The 16,736-nt window shown below is 44.0% G+C and overlaps 1 protein-coding gene across 1 annotated transcript in view; it reads left to right on the top strand.

The window, feature by feature from the left end:
* UNC13A (unc-13 homolog A) overlaps positions 1 to 16,736 on the top strand; it is a 381,474-nt gene that overhangs the window by 241,291 nt on the left and 123,447 nt on the right. Inside the window, exons 25-26 of the mRNA XM_069741790.1 lie at positions 4,130 to 4,264; positions 5,103 to 5,236. Of these exons, the coding sequence (XP_069597891.1) occupies positions 4,130 to 4,264; positions 5,103 to 5,236 (269 nt within the window). The remainder of the gene's footprint in view (positions 1 to 4,129; positions 4,265 to 5,102; positions 5,237 to 16,736) is intronic.

Raw genomic sequence — 16,736 nt, 5'->3', positions numbered from 1 at the left:
GCTTGTAAAACACTAGTATTTAGCGGGAAAATGCATGCCAATTCCGCATGCATTTTACCCATGGCACAGTTGCGGAATTGCCGCGGAAATCTCCGCAGCAATTCCGGACGTGTGCACATTGTTAGGACTGGCGGAACGCACCAAGACAGATGGTATAGATGCGTTCGCAGTCCGGGGTCCACCGTGCAGGTGAAAACCTGCTGCTAGCAATTAGCAGACTATATGGCGGTACACTAGAGTATACACGCGTGGGTTAACCTCACCCAGCGTGAAAGAAGCAATCCTGTTAAGGCACAGGACCGCGGTACCGCACCTAAAGCGCGAGCAAGTAGTCAGCGAACTCAACCCCAACTGGGATTGAAGTCCGATTAGACCCTTGCTGGCGCAACACCGCAACTGGGTGTGAAATGAAACAGAAGAGCATGCGGTGCCGCACTGACGAACGCCACTAACCACCCAGGCTTGGGTAAGGAAAGCACAGAGGAAGTGCACGGCGCCGTACTGGCGGTCACAGCAACTGGACGCTATAATGTGTGACTAGTGCTGTAGGATAAGTCGGGCGCTAGGTAGCAGCCATACACCTTCCGCGAACAGTCATACTATAGGGTAGGGGTATCCAAGAACGACTTGCTCTCACAACATACACACATTAGCAATTGTTTGACAATACTAGCGCATGGCCGTGCGGTCATGCGCAGTTTATATAGCAGCAGCACAGGAAGTGGCCACAGCACTTTTGCCCTTCTAGGACCTGCCAAGAGGACCAATGGAATGTGCTGCAGAGCCTGAGCACATGACCCTCGATCTCCAACGGGAGACCTTACGCTGGGCATGCTCAGTACGTGCAGACAAGGACTTAGTCCCAGAGAAGTCCGCTCGCTGCTGACCAGCACAGACTTTAATAGCAGAGACTTTAGAAGCAGCAGTAACTCTCAGAACAGAGTGAGAATGAGCAAGACGCTGGGACCGACGTCCTTGCTGAGCAGACTCCACTGCGGCTGGACAAGAATGGGAGACCGCAGCGGAGGTGGCTCGAGATTCCCCCTGTGCAGAAGCGGGAACTCGACCCCTAACACACATAGCCTCATAGTTTCCTGGTGCCATGACCCACTGGGAAAGCCCATGAGGTGCCAGAACAGTAGAACCCCCGTAACTAACCCCATTTTACAAGCTACACCTCTCAACTAATTCATCTAGGGGTGCAGTGATCATGTTGATACCACAGGTGTGTCACAGAATTATATACCATTGAGCCATTGAGTGGTGAAGAAAAAATAACTACATTTTTACCACCAAAATAATGTTTTCGCCCCAGATTTTACATTTTCACACTGTGAAATATGTGACTGTACAGTACGGCTTAGCCATACGGCGAGACTAGGGACAAACTGGTATTTGCCTCCTGGAGGGCAGATTTTCGTAGAATAGTTTGTGGACTCCATATACAGAGCTCCTAAGGCTAGGGTCACATTGCGTTAGTGCAACCCGTTTAGCGCTAGCGGGTTGCGCTAACACAATGTTTTTAATGTGGCCGCCTCCCGGGGTCGCGGTAACGTCCCCGCTCTCGCAGATCCCCGATCTGCGAGAGCGGGGATCGGACCGCGGGCGCGCCTCGGACGCTGCGAGCAGCATCCGCGGCGCGCCAGGAAACACCGGTTTCGGTACGCGCTAGTGCTGCGCGTTTCCATTGCCGTGAATGGGCGCGCTAACGGACGCGTTGCACGGCGTTAATTTCGCCGTGCAACGCTGTCCGTTAGCGCTTTCCCATTAACGCAATGGGAACCAAGCCTTAGTGGTAGAAGAGCAGCATCCCCCTTTCAAGTGACCCACTTTTTCAAATTATACCCCTTTGGAAATTTGTTTGGATGTTTTCCAGAACCAAACAGCAGTGGAAGTTGTTGAATGAAAATTTCAAACTGCCATTGTAGTGCCCAGTACGTTTTAGTCACCAGTCCATTGTAGTGCCCAGCTCATATTTCTGGAGACACACACCCATAAATTAAGCAGGCTTTCATTGCTACAGAAATGCCAAACATGTGGATGTAGTTTAGGCACACTGTGGGGCTCAGAAGGGAGGGTAGCATTTGGATTTGGAAGCTCAGAATTTGATGGGGGGTTTTTTTGCGGGGCAAGTGGCCATAGCCCTTTTTTGAAAGACTTTGTGCTACCAGTAACGTGGAAACCCCCTATATTTCTAGTGACCGATAACTGATCTGAGTGGGAGCATTCTTTATTTGTCAATAACATTTTGGGTCACGTTTTTCACGCGCTTTATGTTGATCACTTACATCCAGTTTCCATCTAATTTAGATAAAACCCCTGAGGGATCCATTCACTATAATGATGTAGCAGCATTACTCAGGAATCCATCTGACCTCTTATCAGCGGTGTCCTTTTCAGATGTGCACAACTGTGGTCGACCGCGCTTTTATGCATGCTTAAAAACACGGATCATAGGCCAGACAGCGTCCACAGTGTCTCCATCTGCCTCATTATAGGGAATCTTCCACAAGGCTTTCTGTCAATCACTTATTTCAGATATTTACATGGAAACCCCAGTGTAAGCGCTCAGCGCAGAGCGCACGATAAATTGAGCCGGGCCTCACTGCGATCTTTGGGAGGCAGAATGAAAAAATCAATAGCAGGTGAAAAATTGGTTTTATTTATTTTTTATGCTATTTCTTGTGCGATATAAGGGATTAGATGACTTTATTCTTCAGATCGCTTACAGCGATACCAGATTTACATAGTTTTTTTATGTTTTGCAACTGTCACACACTAAGGGTAAGTTCACATTAGGCGTTTTTTCAGCGTTTTTTTACTGCTGCAAAACCTGATCTTTTGGCAGGAAAGTTGCTGCAGGGATAAAGCAGGTTTTGGTTGTTTTTTCTGGTTTGGTTACTTTTTTGCTGTTTTTTGGCATGCTAGATTTGTCTCTTGTGCATGCTGATAAAGTTTAGTGCAAAAAAAATTCTATTCTACAGAATTACAATTTGGCAAAAAAAACGCAGCAAACCTGCATTTTTGCTTTGGATTTACAGCTGAAAAAAACATGAAGGAAGTGATATTCTCTATTGTGCAAAAAACGATGCAAATTACAAAATACTGATGACAAAAAAACAAGGTGTGTGCATGAGATTTCTGAAATCGCATTGGCATAGCTGGTACTGTAAAATGCAGCTGAAAATTTCCATTAAAAAATACATAAAAAAATAAGCTGAAAAAACTCCTAGTATGAACTTAACTTAAAAGATGCTTTTTATTGCAAAAACAAGTTTTTGCATCACCATAGTTTGATAGCTATATTTTTTCAATATTTTGTCCAACAGAGTCATGTCATGGCTTGTTTTTGCAGGACATAAGGAAGGAAGCGATATTGATCCCAGGTGTGCTATTTTGGACGGCCAATTGCATTATTGTCTTGGAGATAAGCTGCCAGTCAATGTGCTAGCTGTCTTTCTCATAGAGCACACAGGGGCTAACAGGCAAACAGGAGCTCCAATTTATAGGAGAGTTGGCTAATATGGCTGTTGGCCAAATGATCGGCTGGAGAATCGTTCAGCCGACGGCCTTCTAATGTGTATGGCCAGCTCAAAGCTGCAGAGTATTCAATCTACTGTACATAAGCCTATAGTTTTCTATGTGAGAAATAAATTTGTTAATTAAATGCAATTATCAAGTTTTCCAGTGGGGCCCTATTATTTCTCTGTAAGCACCTGCATAAAGGCCTTTAATTTTATTCACACTGAACTTTGGAGAGTACTTTGGAGGGATACATCTGGAAGATTAGCTAGCATAACAAGATTCCTTTCCCATGTATTTTGCCCTCTTCTACATCTCAATGATACATAAATTGGAAAATGGGGATTTAGTAATCTCTCTAGCTTAGTGATAATTGGTTGACCTCTTTGTTCATTTGACCTATGGGCATAGAAGACATCTACTAGAGGAATCATATATAAAGAAAATACCGATGTAAAGCTCTCAGAATATATAAAGCATGAAGGTGCAGGAAGACACCAGAAAATGGTGCTCACATTACATATGTGAATGGTATTACCTTGTCTTACCTTTGACATTTATAAATTGATTAACTATTTAAAAAGCGTTTTCTTATAATTTCTTTCAGGTGCAAGAGCTTCAGAGTCCACCTAGGGCAAGCCAAGTTGTTAAAGATTGTGTGAAGGCCTGTCTCAATTCCACTTATGAATACATCTTCAACAACTGTCATGAACTGTACAGTCGTGAATATCAAAGTGACCCGGTAATTTGTAGAGTATGGTGCCTAATATAATGTATATGATAAACCCCACATGTTTGATAGGTGTGGATCTGACTTTTAGAGTTTTCATTATTAAGAAAATGGGATCCTGACGACACCCACTGTCCATCTGTTCACAGAAGTAGTCTTTTCAGTAGACTGCAATGTAAAGGAGGCTGTGGCCTTTCCCCATCAAAATCAAATGTGTGTGTATGGGTGGGACAAGGCATGGCAAGGACCACCTGACAAATTCCTCATAGTGGTGTATCTTAGGCCAGAAATGTACTCCAGTAGCAGAAATGTACTCCACTCTAGAACAAAATGCCAATCTTAATGAACTGGGCCCTTAGTGTTAGGCTATATTCACATATGCTTTTCATTTTTTTCTCGAACAGCAAAATTACCCATACCGTTTCATTGGTCCAGACACACATCAGTTTTAAAAACGTGTCTGAATCTCTGATCAGTCATTAAATTCTACAGGGATCTTTGTAAAATGGATAAAACACAGTCAACGTACACTGTACTTTGTACCGTACTTTATTGTTCGATTTCAGTTTCATCCATTTTAATTGATTTATTATTAAGAGTCAAAAAATATAAAATGTTCAGACAGTTTACCTGCTTCAGTGCAAAAAGGGGATGAGAAATAAACCGATGCAACATGTATTTAAAAAGAAGACAAAATGGATAACGCATAATCTATTTTACACAGAGGCAGAAATAGACACGGATGTGTGAATGCAACCTTACCATTTGGAGGTGTATCTCTACACACATTTCGAAAAAAGTGAATGACATTTTCTCATATAATTATTTTCATCCTTTTTATCCATCACAGGCTAAGAAAGGGGAGGTACCACCTGAGGAGCAAGGCCCAAGTATCAAGAATCTGGATTTTTGGTCAAAACTAATTACTTTAATAGTTTCCATAATAGAAGAGGATAAAAATTCATACACACCATGTCTAAACCAGTAAGTGTTACTTCTTACAGGAAACCAAATACTGCTGGGAGACCTGAACAACCACCCAATGCCACCATAAGACACCTTACTGACTTGAATGTTGGATGGGTGTCAGTCATAGCTTTATTAACCCCTTCCCGACATTGGACGTATCAGTATATCCTATTTTGCAGTGCGGTCCGACAAATGGATCTACCGATACATCCTGGCTATCGAGCGGGCATAGGAGTGCTGCTCGCCCGATCACCGCTGAGAGCTTGGCATAAGTGATAGTCAAGCCCAAGCTGTCACAGCCAGGGATGGTGTCTGCACCACCACCCTCGGCTGTTTAACAATCGCAGAATTTAGAAGGCTAGAATAGAGAGGGGTCTCTCTCTACCGTCTACTCAGCCCCTCGCGACGTCATCGGAAGGCTCCGATCAATGTCATGACAACCCAAGGTCAAATAACGACTTCCGGTTTTGCCAGCTAAATGGCCTAAAAGGCGTTCTGTCAGTGTGACACTTACATGTATAATGCATTGCAGTACTGGAGCATAGCAATGCATTATGCCAGAGATCAGAGTAATAAAAGTTAAAGTCCCATAGAGGGACTAAGTAAAAAAGTGAAAAAAAACGTTTAACAAAAATTGTAAAAATATCTTTAAAAAGTCACAAAAAATTATATATATATGTATATATATATTATACCAATAAATACGTCTATATATATATATATATATATATATATATAGACGTATTTATTGGTATAATATATATATATATATTTATATATATATATATATATAATTTATATATATTTATATATTTATATATATATATATAATTTATATATATATATATATATATATATATATATATATATATATATATATATATAAAGAAAAAAAATTAAAGTACATACACACTTGGTCAAAATTGTTGGTACCCCTCGTTTAATGACCGAAAAGCCCACAATGGTGACAGAAATAACTTGAATCTGACAAAAATAGTAATAAATAAAAAATCTATGAAAATGAACAAATGAAAATCAGACTTTGCTTTTCAACCATGCTTCCACAGAATTAAAAAAAAAATAAAACTCATGAAATAGTCCTGGACAGAAATAATGGTACCCTTAACTTAATATTTTCTTGCCCAACCTTTTGAGGCAATCACTGCAATCAAACGATTCCTGTAACTGTCAATGAGACGTCTTCACCTCTCGACGGGTATTTTGGCCCACTCCTCAAGAGCCGACTACTCCAGTTGTCTTTTGTTTGAAGGTTGCCTTTTCCAGACGGCATGTTTCATCTCTTTCCAAAGATGCTCAATAGGATTTAGGTCAGGGTTTATAGAAGGCCACTTCAGAATAGTCCAGTGTTTTCCTCTTAGCCATTCTTGGGTGTTTTTAGCTGTGTGTTTTGGGTCATTATCCTGTTGCAAGACCCATGACCTGCGACTGAGACCAAGCTTTCTGACACTGGGCAGCACATTTCTCTCTAGAATCCCTTGATAGTCTTGAGATTTCATTGTATCCTGCACAGAATCTAGACACCCTATGCTAGATGCAGCAAAGCAGCCCCAGAACATAACAGAACCTCCTCCTTTCACAGTAGGGATAGTGTTCTTTTCTTGATATGCTTCATTTTTCTATCTGTGAACATAGAACTGATGTTCCTTGCCAAAAAGTTCCATTTGTGTCTCATCTGTTCATAGGAGATTCTCCCAGAAGGTTTGTGGCTTGTCAACATGTAGTTTGGCAAATTCCAGTCTGGCTTTTCTACAATTTTTTTCAACAATGGTGTATTAGGTGTCGAGTTCCCGCCGCTGAACAGGGGGAATCTCAAACCATGTCCTCTGTGGTCTCCCATTCTTCCCCAACCGCAGTGGAGTCTGTTCAGCTCAAGCTGATACTGTGCAGCTGGTTACGGCTGCTGCCCCTGGTTCAGCCTTTGTAACCAGCATTGATCAGCGGCGAACAGACGTTCCAGGGACTAAGTCCTGCTTTTCATCTACTGAGCATGCCCGTGGGACGACCTCTCATTGGAGGTCGGAAGTCACATGCTCAGGTCCTGTAGCTGCTCTGATTGGACTACTAGGAAGGTCCCGGAAGGCTACATCTATAAAAGGCTTGCATGGCCGCTCGACTATGCGCTAGTATAGAACTGAAATTGTGTGTGTGTGGATGTATGACTGAAACTGGTGAAAGCTCCTTAATCATTCCCATCCCTAGTGTTGTTGAAAGTAATTGCGTGATTGAACTATCTAGCTCCAGATTGTGCCATCCAGCACTAGATATGAATTACTGCATCAATTAGCAGCCACCACCAGTGTGGCACCGTGCGCAACCAGTGCGCTTTCCTAGCCCTAGTTAGGGTGGTAAGTGGCATCCGCCAGAGCGGCACTGTGCGCACTCTGTGGTAAATCTTTAATAAGTCCTGACAACCGGTCAGTGCAGGGTGGGAACTTCAGCTTGGACTCAGCATCTGACTCAGGGAGTCCTCAGGCTCGGGCTCAATCACCAGCATAGAGGGGGTGAATAATAGGGATCCCACCAGCATCCACCAGCTGCACCTTGTGACTATTAACAGGGCACAGCGTTCATTTAAGCTACTCTGTGAAGCAACAGAGTTCGCTTCCATTCACACTGGGTGAGGTCTAACCCACGTGTGAGCAAGTCTTCATCCGCCATTACACAGCAGCAGGTTCCATCTCTGCACGGTGGACCCCGGGCTGCGAACGCACCTCATATCTCCCTTTATATTATTTGGTACGTTCCGCTAGCCCTAACATGATGTCCTCCTTGGTCGTCTCCCATGAAGTCCACTTTGGCTCATACAACGACGGATGGAGCGATCTGACGCTGATGTTCCTTGAACTTGAAGTTCACCTTTTATCTGTTTAGAAGTTTTTTTTGGCTCTTTTGCTATTATTCATATTATCCATCTCTTTGATTTGTCATCAATTTTCTTCCTGCGGCCACGTCCAGGGAGGTTGATGTTATGATCTGGTGGTTTAGGAACAACATGAGACAAGCTCTGAAGGAGGTGGTATCTGTACTGACCGCAGACCCTGAACCCAGCAGCGCAACTAGAAATAGCCGTGGGGGGTACCTGACACTCCCTAGACCCCTCGGCACAGCCTAAGATCTAACTTCCCCTAAAGATGGAAACAGGAAACCTATCTTGCCTCAGAGAAAATCCCCAAAGGAAAGATAGCCCCCCACAAATATCGACGGTGAGAGGAGGGGAAAATAACATACGCAGAAATGAAATCAGATTTTAGCATAGGAGGCCAGTCTAGCTTGATAGATAGGACAGGAAAGGATACTGTGCGGTCAGTATAAAAACTACAAAACAATCCACACAGAGTTTACAAAATCTCCCCACCTGACTAAAGGTGTGGAGGGTAAATCTGCTTCCCAGAGCTTCCAGCTAACAGAAAAAATCCATAATGACAAGCTGGACAAAAATAGAATGCACAAAACAATAAGTCCACAACATGTGGACTGAAATGAGCAAAGCCAGAACTTATCTTTGCAGAACTGGTCAGGAAACCAGGAGAATCCAAGCAGAGATGTGAATCCAGCCTGAAAACAATGACAAGTGGTATAGGCTGAAGACTAGAACCAGGTTAAATAGCAGAGCCAGGAGAGACGATTAGTGAAAGCAGCTGCTAAAGCTAAACCCAAGGAGCGGCAGTTCCACTCAAAACCACCAGAGGGAGCCCAAGGGCAGAATTCACAAAAGTGCCATTTACAACCACCGGAGGGAGCCCAAGAACGGAATTCACAACAGTACCCCCTTCCTTGAGGAGGGGTCACCAAACCCTCACCAGAGCCCCCAGGCCGATCAGGACGAGCCAAGTGAAAAGCACAAACCAAATCGGTAGCATGGACATCGGAGGCAACAACCCAAGAATTATCCTCCTGGCCATAACCCTTCTACTTGACAAGATACTAGAGCCTCCGCCTCGAAAAACGAGAATCCAAAATCTTCTCAACCTCATATTACAACTCTCCCTCAACCAACACCGGGGCAGGAGGGTCAACCGAGGGAACAACGGGCACCACATATCTCCGCAACAAAGATCTATGGAAAACAGGTTGACTACAGTCCCATAGATCTTAAATTTCTTGTATAAATCATTTTATTGGTCACAGCAATAAAGATTAAAGGTAAACATTACAAACTGGTAAATCTGTGCAATGGTAGGCGGTAATTACAAGTCGAACAAGAGGAGCATTGTTGCATCAATTAAATCTTATACTTTAACTGTCTGGTTAATAATGCTATTGGCTGTCCCGAGAATATGAGATAATAATAATAGAAAACATCTGGGATAGTTGGTAACCATTGATATGTTCTTTTGTATTCATTTAAAATACTATATATATATATAATCAAACTGGATATGGGGAAGACAAACATAGAAAGTCAGAAAAGGGGAAAGGAAGAAGGACAAGAAGAAGAAGGGAGGGATGGAAGAGGGTGGGGGAAATTCGGGGAAGGAGTGTGGCTGCCTCCGTACCCCAGCGGACAGAACACACGTCAAGAAACGGCCCGGATGTACACGAGAACAAGCTATACAATGTGTCGGGTTCTGGAAACCCAGAGGTCTAGTTCAGGAGTTTCCCTAAAAGCGATCCAGGGGGCCCATATGTTGTAGGTTTTTTCTGCGTTACCTGGTGACTGGTTTATCAGCTGCTCCATTCTATAGATGTTATTAAGTTCTGCCACAAATTCTGTACGGGAAGGAAATTTTTCTTGTTTCCAAAACCGAGGAATTAGATTTCTGACTGCAGTAAGAAAGTGTCTAAGGATACCCTTCTTGAACCTAGATATTGACAAGTCGCATAGAGACAACAATGCTAGACCTGCTGAAGGTTGGATCTGTATGATAGACAGCTTATTATGAAGTTCAAAGACAGCCAACCACAAATCCTTTATGGGGGGGCAGTCCCACCAGATATGCATGTAAGAGCCTATCTCCTTTAGACATCTCCAGCAGGTGTCAGGGGTCGTGGGGAACACCGCATGCACCATGGAGGGGCATCTGTACCATCTTGCTAGAATCTTATAGCTCCTCTCCTGTGATACCGCACATAATGACGATCTAGACGAGAAGAGAAGAATTTTTCCCCTGTCTTCAGATGACAAGGGCCTTCCCAGATCGCCCTCCCATTTCGAGAAAAACAATGGCCAACCCTGCAGTGGAGCCCTCCCCTCTTGGAAGATTTTATACAGCAGCGAGACAGTATGATCCGGGGGATTTGCTGATATACAAAGCATCTCAAAGGGAGTTAGCGGCCTGCTGATATTGGTTTGTTTAGAGATTGAGTGGATATAACTTTTTAGTTGTTCATAGAAGAACCAATCAACAGAGTGTGATTCCTCCTCTGGGAATAATTCCCGAAGGGACTTCATACCAGTTTCTTTTAAGTAGTCATGGATGATGGGATTGGAATCTTTTCTCTTATGTAGAAATGTCTCTCTATTCAGCCCCGCCGGAAAAGCAGAATTGTCATAAATTGGAATTAAGGGGCCCGGGAGAGTTGTGATCTGAAGGTCTTTGTTTCGGTTTTTAATAAGAAGCAGTATGTTTCGTGTGAGGAAGGGTATGTAAGTGCCTGATCCTAGCCCCCTGCCTCCTGTCCAAAGAACAGCTCGGGAGTCACATCCGTTAAGATCGTTTTCTAGGTTTACCCATTTTTTGTTGTTTATACTGTGATAAAGGTCTAGAATACAAGTTCCCATTGATGCGTAACTATAAATCGCGAGATCCGGGAGACCCAATCCACCCGTCAGTTTAGATCTACTTAATGTTGTATATGAAATACGTGCCCGGTTGTGAGACCAAATAAAACGAGTAATCATTTGTTTGAGGCGGGAAAAGAAAGAAGCCGGTAGGTATAGGGGGATTGTTTGAAAAAAATATAAGAGGCGAGGCAGGAGGTCCATCTTAACTGCATTGATCCTACCCAGCCAGGACAATTGGAGTCTGTGCCATTTCTCTAAATCTGAGTTTGTTTACTGTAGGGTTGGTGCTAGGTTGGTTTCGAACAGCTTAGATGTTTTGCTTGTAATTTTAATACCTAAATAAGTAAGGGAATCAAAGCACCATTTAAATGGGAAGGTCTTCCTAAGATGATCTACCAAAGGGAGTTGGAGTGAAATGTTTAGGATTTCGGATTTATGGGAATTTATTTTGAAGTTGCTTAGAAATCCGAATTTATGTAGCTCCGAAATGATGTTTGGTAGACTCGTAGAGGGGGCCGTAATATATACCAGGATGTCATCTGCAAAAAGCGCTAGCTTATGTTCTTCGGAACAAAGTTTTATACCAGTGATTGATGGGTTGTTTCTCAAGGCCACAGCTAAATGCTCCATTGTTAGAATATATAAGAGGGGAGAGAGAGGGCACCCCTGCCTTGTACCATTCCTGATCGGGAACATTTCCGATAATGTGCCATTTACCTTGACCTGAGCACTAGGGGAAGAATACAGGGCGGAGATCCTACGCAGCATGTTCTCTTTTAGGCCAATTTCCTCTAGAGTCTGAGAAATAAATTCCCAATGGACCCGGTCAAAGGCCTTTTCAGCATCAATTGACATGATACACAGGGGGTCCCCCTCTCTGCCCGCTCTGTCAATTAGAGAGATGGTTCGGATTGTGTTGTCTCTCGCCTCCCGCCCTGGAACGAAGCCTACCTGGTCCTGGTTTATTAGTTTCTGTAAAAGGGGACATATTCTATTGGCTAACATTTTTGCATATATTTTAATGTCTAGGTTTATTAAGGAAATCGGACGGTAATTGTCGCATGTAGAAGGATCCTTGCCCGGCTTAGGGAGAACTGTTATGTGAGCGATGAGTGCCTGTGTAGGGAACGAGCCCCCAAGAGAGACATAATTACAGGCCTTCAGGAATATTGGACTAAGCAGTGAGTTGAATGACTTGTAAAAGCCTGCTGAGAACCCATCGGGGCCTGGGCTCTTGCCCTGTTTCAGGGCGCTGATGGTTTCAGACACCTCCTCCACTGAGAATTCCTTTTCAAGATCAAGTAGATCACCTTCAGGCAGAGTGGGTAGTTTATGTTCCTGTAAATATGATTTGATTTTATTACGGAGAAAATGTAATGGAGCCTCTTTATAGTGTCCTGCTATGTTATATAGAGATTTGTAGTACTCGCTGAAGTTGGAAAGAATATCTCTGGTATTAAAAACTTTCTTCCCCTCTTTGTTTTTAATAAAAGGGATGTAAGTATTGGGATTACGTTGATTGAGAGCTCTGGCCAAGAGTCTACCACTTTTATTACCGAGCTGGTAAAAGCGGCTCTTAAGTCTTTCTCTGAGGCATTTGGATTTTTGGTCTATTATAGATAGCAGTTTTTGTCTAGCCGAGGAGAGCCTAGCAAATGTGCTGGCCTCAAGGTCTCGTTTATGTTTGTTTTCTAATTGGTGTATTTGTTCTGTTAAGCTAAGTATTTCCGCCGCTCTTTCTTTTTTTAGCCTAGCGCCATGAGAAATGAGGACGCCTCTTATTACACTTTTCAACGCCTCCCATTTTACAGTGGGGGACGTGGTGTCTTCCTCGTGGTCAGACAGGAAATCTGTGATTGTTTGATCAATCTTGGATTTACATATGGGATCCTGTAACAGGTTTTCATTCAAGTGCCATGAGAAACCTGGTCTTGAGGCAGAATGAAGTGAGATTGTTAAGTAAATAGGAGCGTGATCTGACCACAGTATCGACCCCACGTCCGCCTTTACCTGCATGTCAAGCAACCTATGAGAAACGAAAAAGTAATCTATTCTACTGTAGGTGTTATGTATTTTTGAGAAGAAGCTATAGTCCTTGGTTGTTGGATTAAGAACCCTCCAGACATCTACCAGTCTCATGCTGCGCAGCTGGGATCTTATTTTTTTAATAGAAGATGCAGGATATGAAGACTTACCCGAAGAGACATCCACCGCAGGGTTCATAGGAATATTAAAGTCGCCCCCAAGTATCACAGGAGAGGAACCAGCAAACTCCTCGAGGCGTCGTTTGCATTCAGCTCCAAACTTCTGTTGCCCTTGGTTTGGAAAATAAACGTTAGCGATTACAAGTTTATGAGCTGCCCATGTGATGAGTAGGAAGATATATCTGCCATTTTTGTCAATTTGTGAATCTAAGATCTCAGGCACAAAGGATTTGTGGAAGGCTATTGAGACACCTTTTGACTTTGAAAATGGATTTGGGCAGTGATACCATTTAGGGTAATTTTTCGTGATACAGTGTGGCACCACACCAGTTTTGAAATGTGTCTCTTGGAGCAGTAACACAGATACCCCCTGTTTGTGGCTATCAAATAGGACCCGTCTTCTTTTTTCCGGTATGTTTAGCCCCTTAACGTTGAAGAAGCAAAATTTAATTTCCTCCATTATCAAATACCTTTACGCCATTCCGTAATACCATGCGCCCCATCCGCCAGAACACGCGACAGCCATGGGAAGTAGGGAGGAAACAATAGGAAGGAAGGGAAAAAGGCAGGGTAGAGAAGAAATAATAGAACATGGAAAACATAAAAGAAGGTGCGTTGGGATTGACGCACCGGGTCATACTTTACATCTGTGTAGTTAGGGCAAAAGAATGGAGGAGAGGTCTCCTCCCCTACCTTTACCCGTGCACCTTAGGTGAGTAAGGGAAGCCAAGGGAAACACTGACCCCCCCAGCCCCCCCGAACCCAGTAGGTCCCATAAACAAGAACTTGAAAACACGTAACGTTTGGTTAAACATAGTAATAGTCCCTGCACCGGCGAGATGTCCCGCATGCCATCAGCGAATACAAAAAAAAAAAAAAAAAAAGGGGGGGGAGGGAAGGGGTGGGAATTTAGGGGGGAGGGAAGAAGGACAAATTCACCAATGACAGGCAGGACACCACGCGCCCAGGTGCTTAAAGAATAGAATCAAACCTTCAAGGCGAGCCCATGGTAAGACATGCCGCCTCGCCAGGAGACTCATCCGTTTAACAATAAGTGTTCATGAGACTACTCAACTGCAGTAGAGTATCTGAGTGCATTGCAGCAATGAATAAAAACTACTTGGGACTAAGAAGAAACTGAAACAAGAAAAGAGAAAAAAACTTCATGGAGGCTCTGAGGAGCCTTCGGTAGTATGACGATTCTTGGAACGGGGAACCTTGAGCCACTTTGGAGGAGCATCTGGGAGTGTCGGGGCCAGAGGCCAATCCGGAAGATTTATTAATGGAAGTTCAAACGTGCCCAGGAAGTTAGCCAGATCCCCAATCCGGCGGAAATATGCGCTTTTGCCACCTTTGGATGCTGATAGTTGGAATGGGAACCCCCACCTGTAGGGAATATCTCTTTCCTTGAGAACCTCCAGCAAGGGCTTCAGAGCTTTGCGCAAAAATAGAGTGCGCCTGGATAGATCTGATAGGAGTAGGATTGGTTGACCTTCAAACTGGAGGGATCCCTTTTTCCTAGAGGCCATCATGATGGCCTCCTTAACTCTGAAGTAATGTACCCTGCAGATGACGTCTCTGGGGCGCGACTCAGACGTGGGTTTAGGACCAAGGGATCTATGAATCCTATCGAACTCGATGGTGTTGTCCTCGTGGTCGCCGAGAATGTCCAGAAATATTCTCTGAACTGTACGGTCTAGGTCCTGAGGACTGACAGATTCTGGTAGGCCACGTATACGGATATTGTTACGCCTATTGCGATTTTCCAGGTCCTCAAGACCAGATGACATTTCCTCCAGTTTCATGGTGTGGTCCATTAAGATTTCTCTGTGTGCCTGAAGTTCCTGTGAGATATTCTCCTGGGTCTTTTCCACATCTTCTATACGCGATGTGAATTCTGTCTGCAGATTATGTATCTCCTTTTTGTACGAGTTCTCAAGCCTACACGCAAAACTTTCCAAGTCTGTTTTGGTTGGAAGAGCTTTAATGTATTTACTCAATTCAGCTATATTCATGTTCTCCGGCATGTCTTCATCTCCGCCACTGTTGTCTGTTCATTTTTTAGGGGAGATATGTGAGGTCTGTGGCTCTTTTGAGGAGGAACTATTTTTATGCGGTGTTTGCGACATTGCTGATCTGGTGTTCCTTGTTTGGAGTGGCTGGTTTAAGGCTCCTTGTGTAAGCTTATGGGTTGCCCAGAAGTCTTCTTAGTTTTACCCATATATGTCTGCTGCTATTAATCGCCCGTGGTAGAGTTCAGGGGAACATGGGGGTGCAGCGATCACCGCATCAGGCAGAGCCCCCCATTAGCAAGCCCCCTCCGAGGTGCATTTAATTATAATCTTTAAGTTAGTGGGGCATATACAATGTCCTGAGCCAGAAAAAGGAACATCTAGATGTGATAAACAGTTCCAGCACTAGGTGTCACCAGAGGTCTAAGTTTGTAAATTATAAGCTTGTTAGGTAGAGTGCTGAGGTTCTGTTTTCTGATGTAATGTAGCTAAGACACAATGACAGCCCAGTAAGGGGCTATGGTAGAGTGACTGCTCCGCTTCTGCAGCAAGGATGGTATGCAGGGTAAGATGCAGCAGTGCCGAGTATCTTAGGTGTGTCTGCCCTGATATGGTGCTTCTCTATGAGGTGCTCCGACCCCAAGATGGCGTCTACCCTCCCAGTGGCGGGAAAACAGTCGGCACTGACGGAGCAAAGGCGCATTCGCGGCAATCTCACTGATGGTGCTTCAGGGGATCAAAGGATGGGACTGCCTCTCCTGTCATGATCCCAATGGTAGGGGATCACAAAAGGACAAGCACAAAAACCAAACAAGCTCTAGGGTGATGGAACCTGAGCTGACCGCGATCCTGAACCTAAACACACAACTAGCAGTAGCCGGGGAACGTGCCTACGATGATTCCTAGACGTCTCGCGCCAGCCGAAGGATTAACTTCCCCTATTAGAAGAAACACAGACCTAACTTGCCTCCAGAGAAACACCCCACAGAAATAGCAGCCCCCCACATGTAATAACAGTGAAATGAGAGGAAAGCACATACGTAGTTATGAAAATAGAATCAGCAAAAATGAGGCCCGCTAAAGCTAGATAGCAGAGGATACAAAAGTGAACTGCGCGGTCAGCGAAAAACCCTTCAAAAAACCATCCTGAAATTACTTGAACTCATGTGCCAACTCATGGAACATGAGGAGTAATTTCAGCCCACTAGAGCAACCAGCAGCAAGGAATCACATATCTGCAAGCTGGACTAAGACAAAAATAAAGCAAAACGTGGAACAGGAAAATCAAAACTTAGCTTGTCCTGAAGATAACAGACGCAGGGAGCAGAGGTAAAAAGACACGCTGATTACATTGATAGCCGGCGAGGAAATGACAAAAAAGCCAGGTTAAATAGGAAACTCCCATAACCTGATGGAACAGGTGGACACCAGAGACCGCAGAGAACACAAGTCACCCAGTACCATCAGTAACCACCAGAGGGAGCCCAAAAACAGAACTCACAACAGTACCCCCCTTGAGGAGGGGTCACCGAACCCTCACGAGAACCACCAGG

The sequence above is a fragment of the Ranitomeya imitator genome, chromosome 1, assembly GCF_032444005.1.
Source record: "Ranitomeya imitator isolate aRanImi1 chromosome 1, aRanImi1.pri, whole genome shotgun sequence".
Classification (NCBI taxonomy): domain Eukaryota; kingdom Metazoa; phylum Chordata; class Amphibia; order Anura; family Dendrobatidae; genus Ranitomeya; species Ranitomeya imitator.
This window is presented reverse-complemented; position numbering and strand designations above follow the sequence as displayed.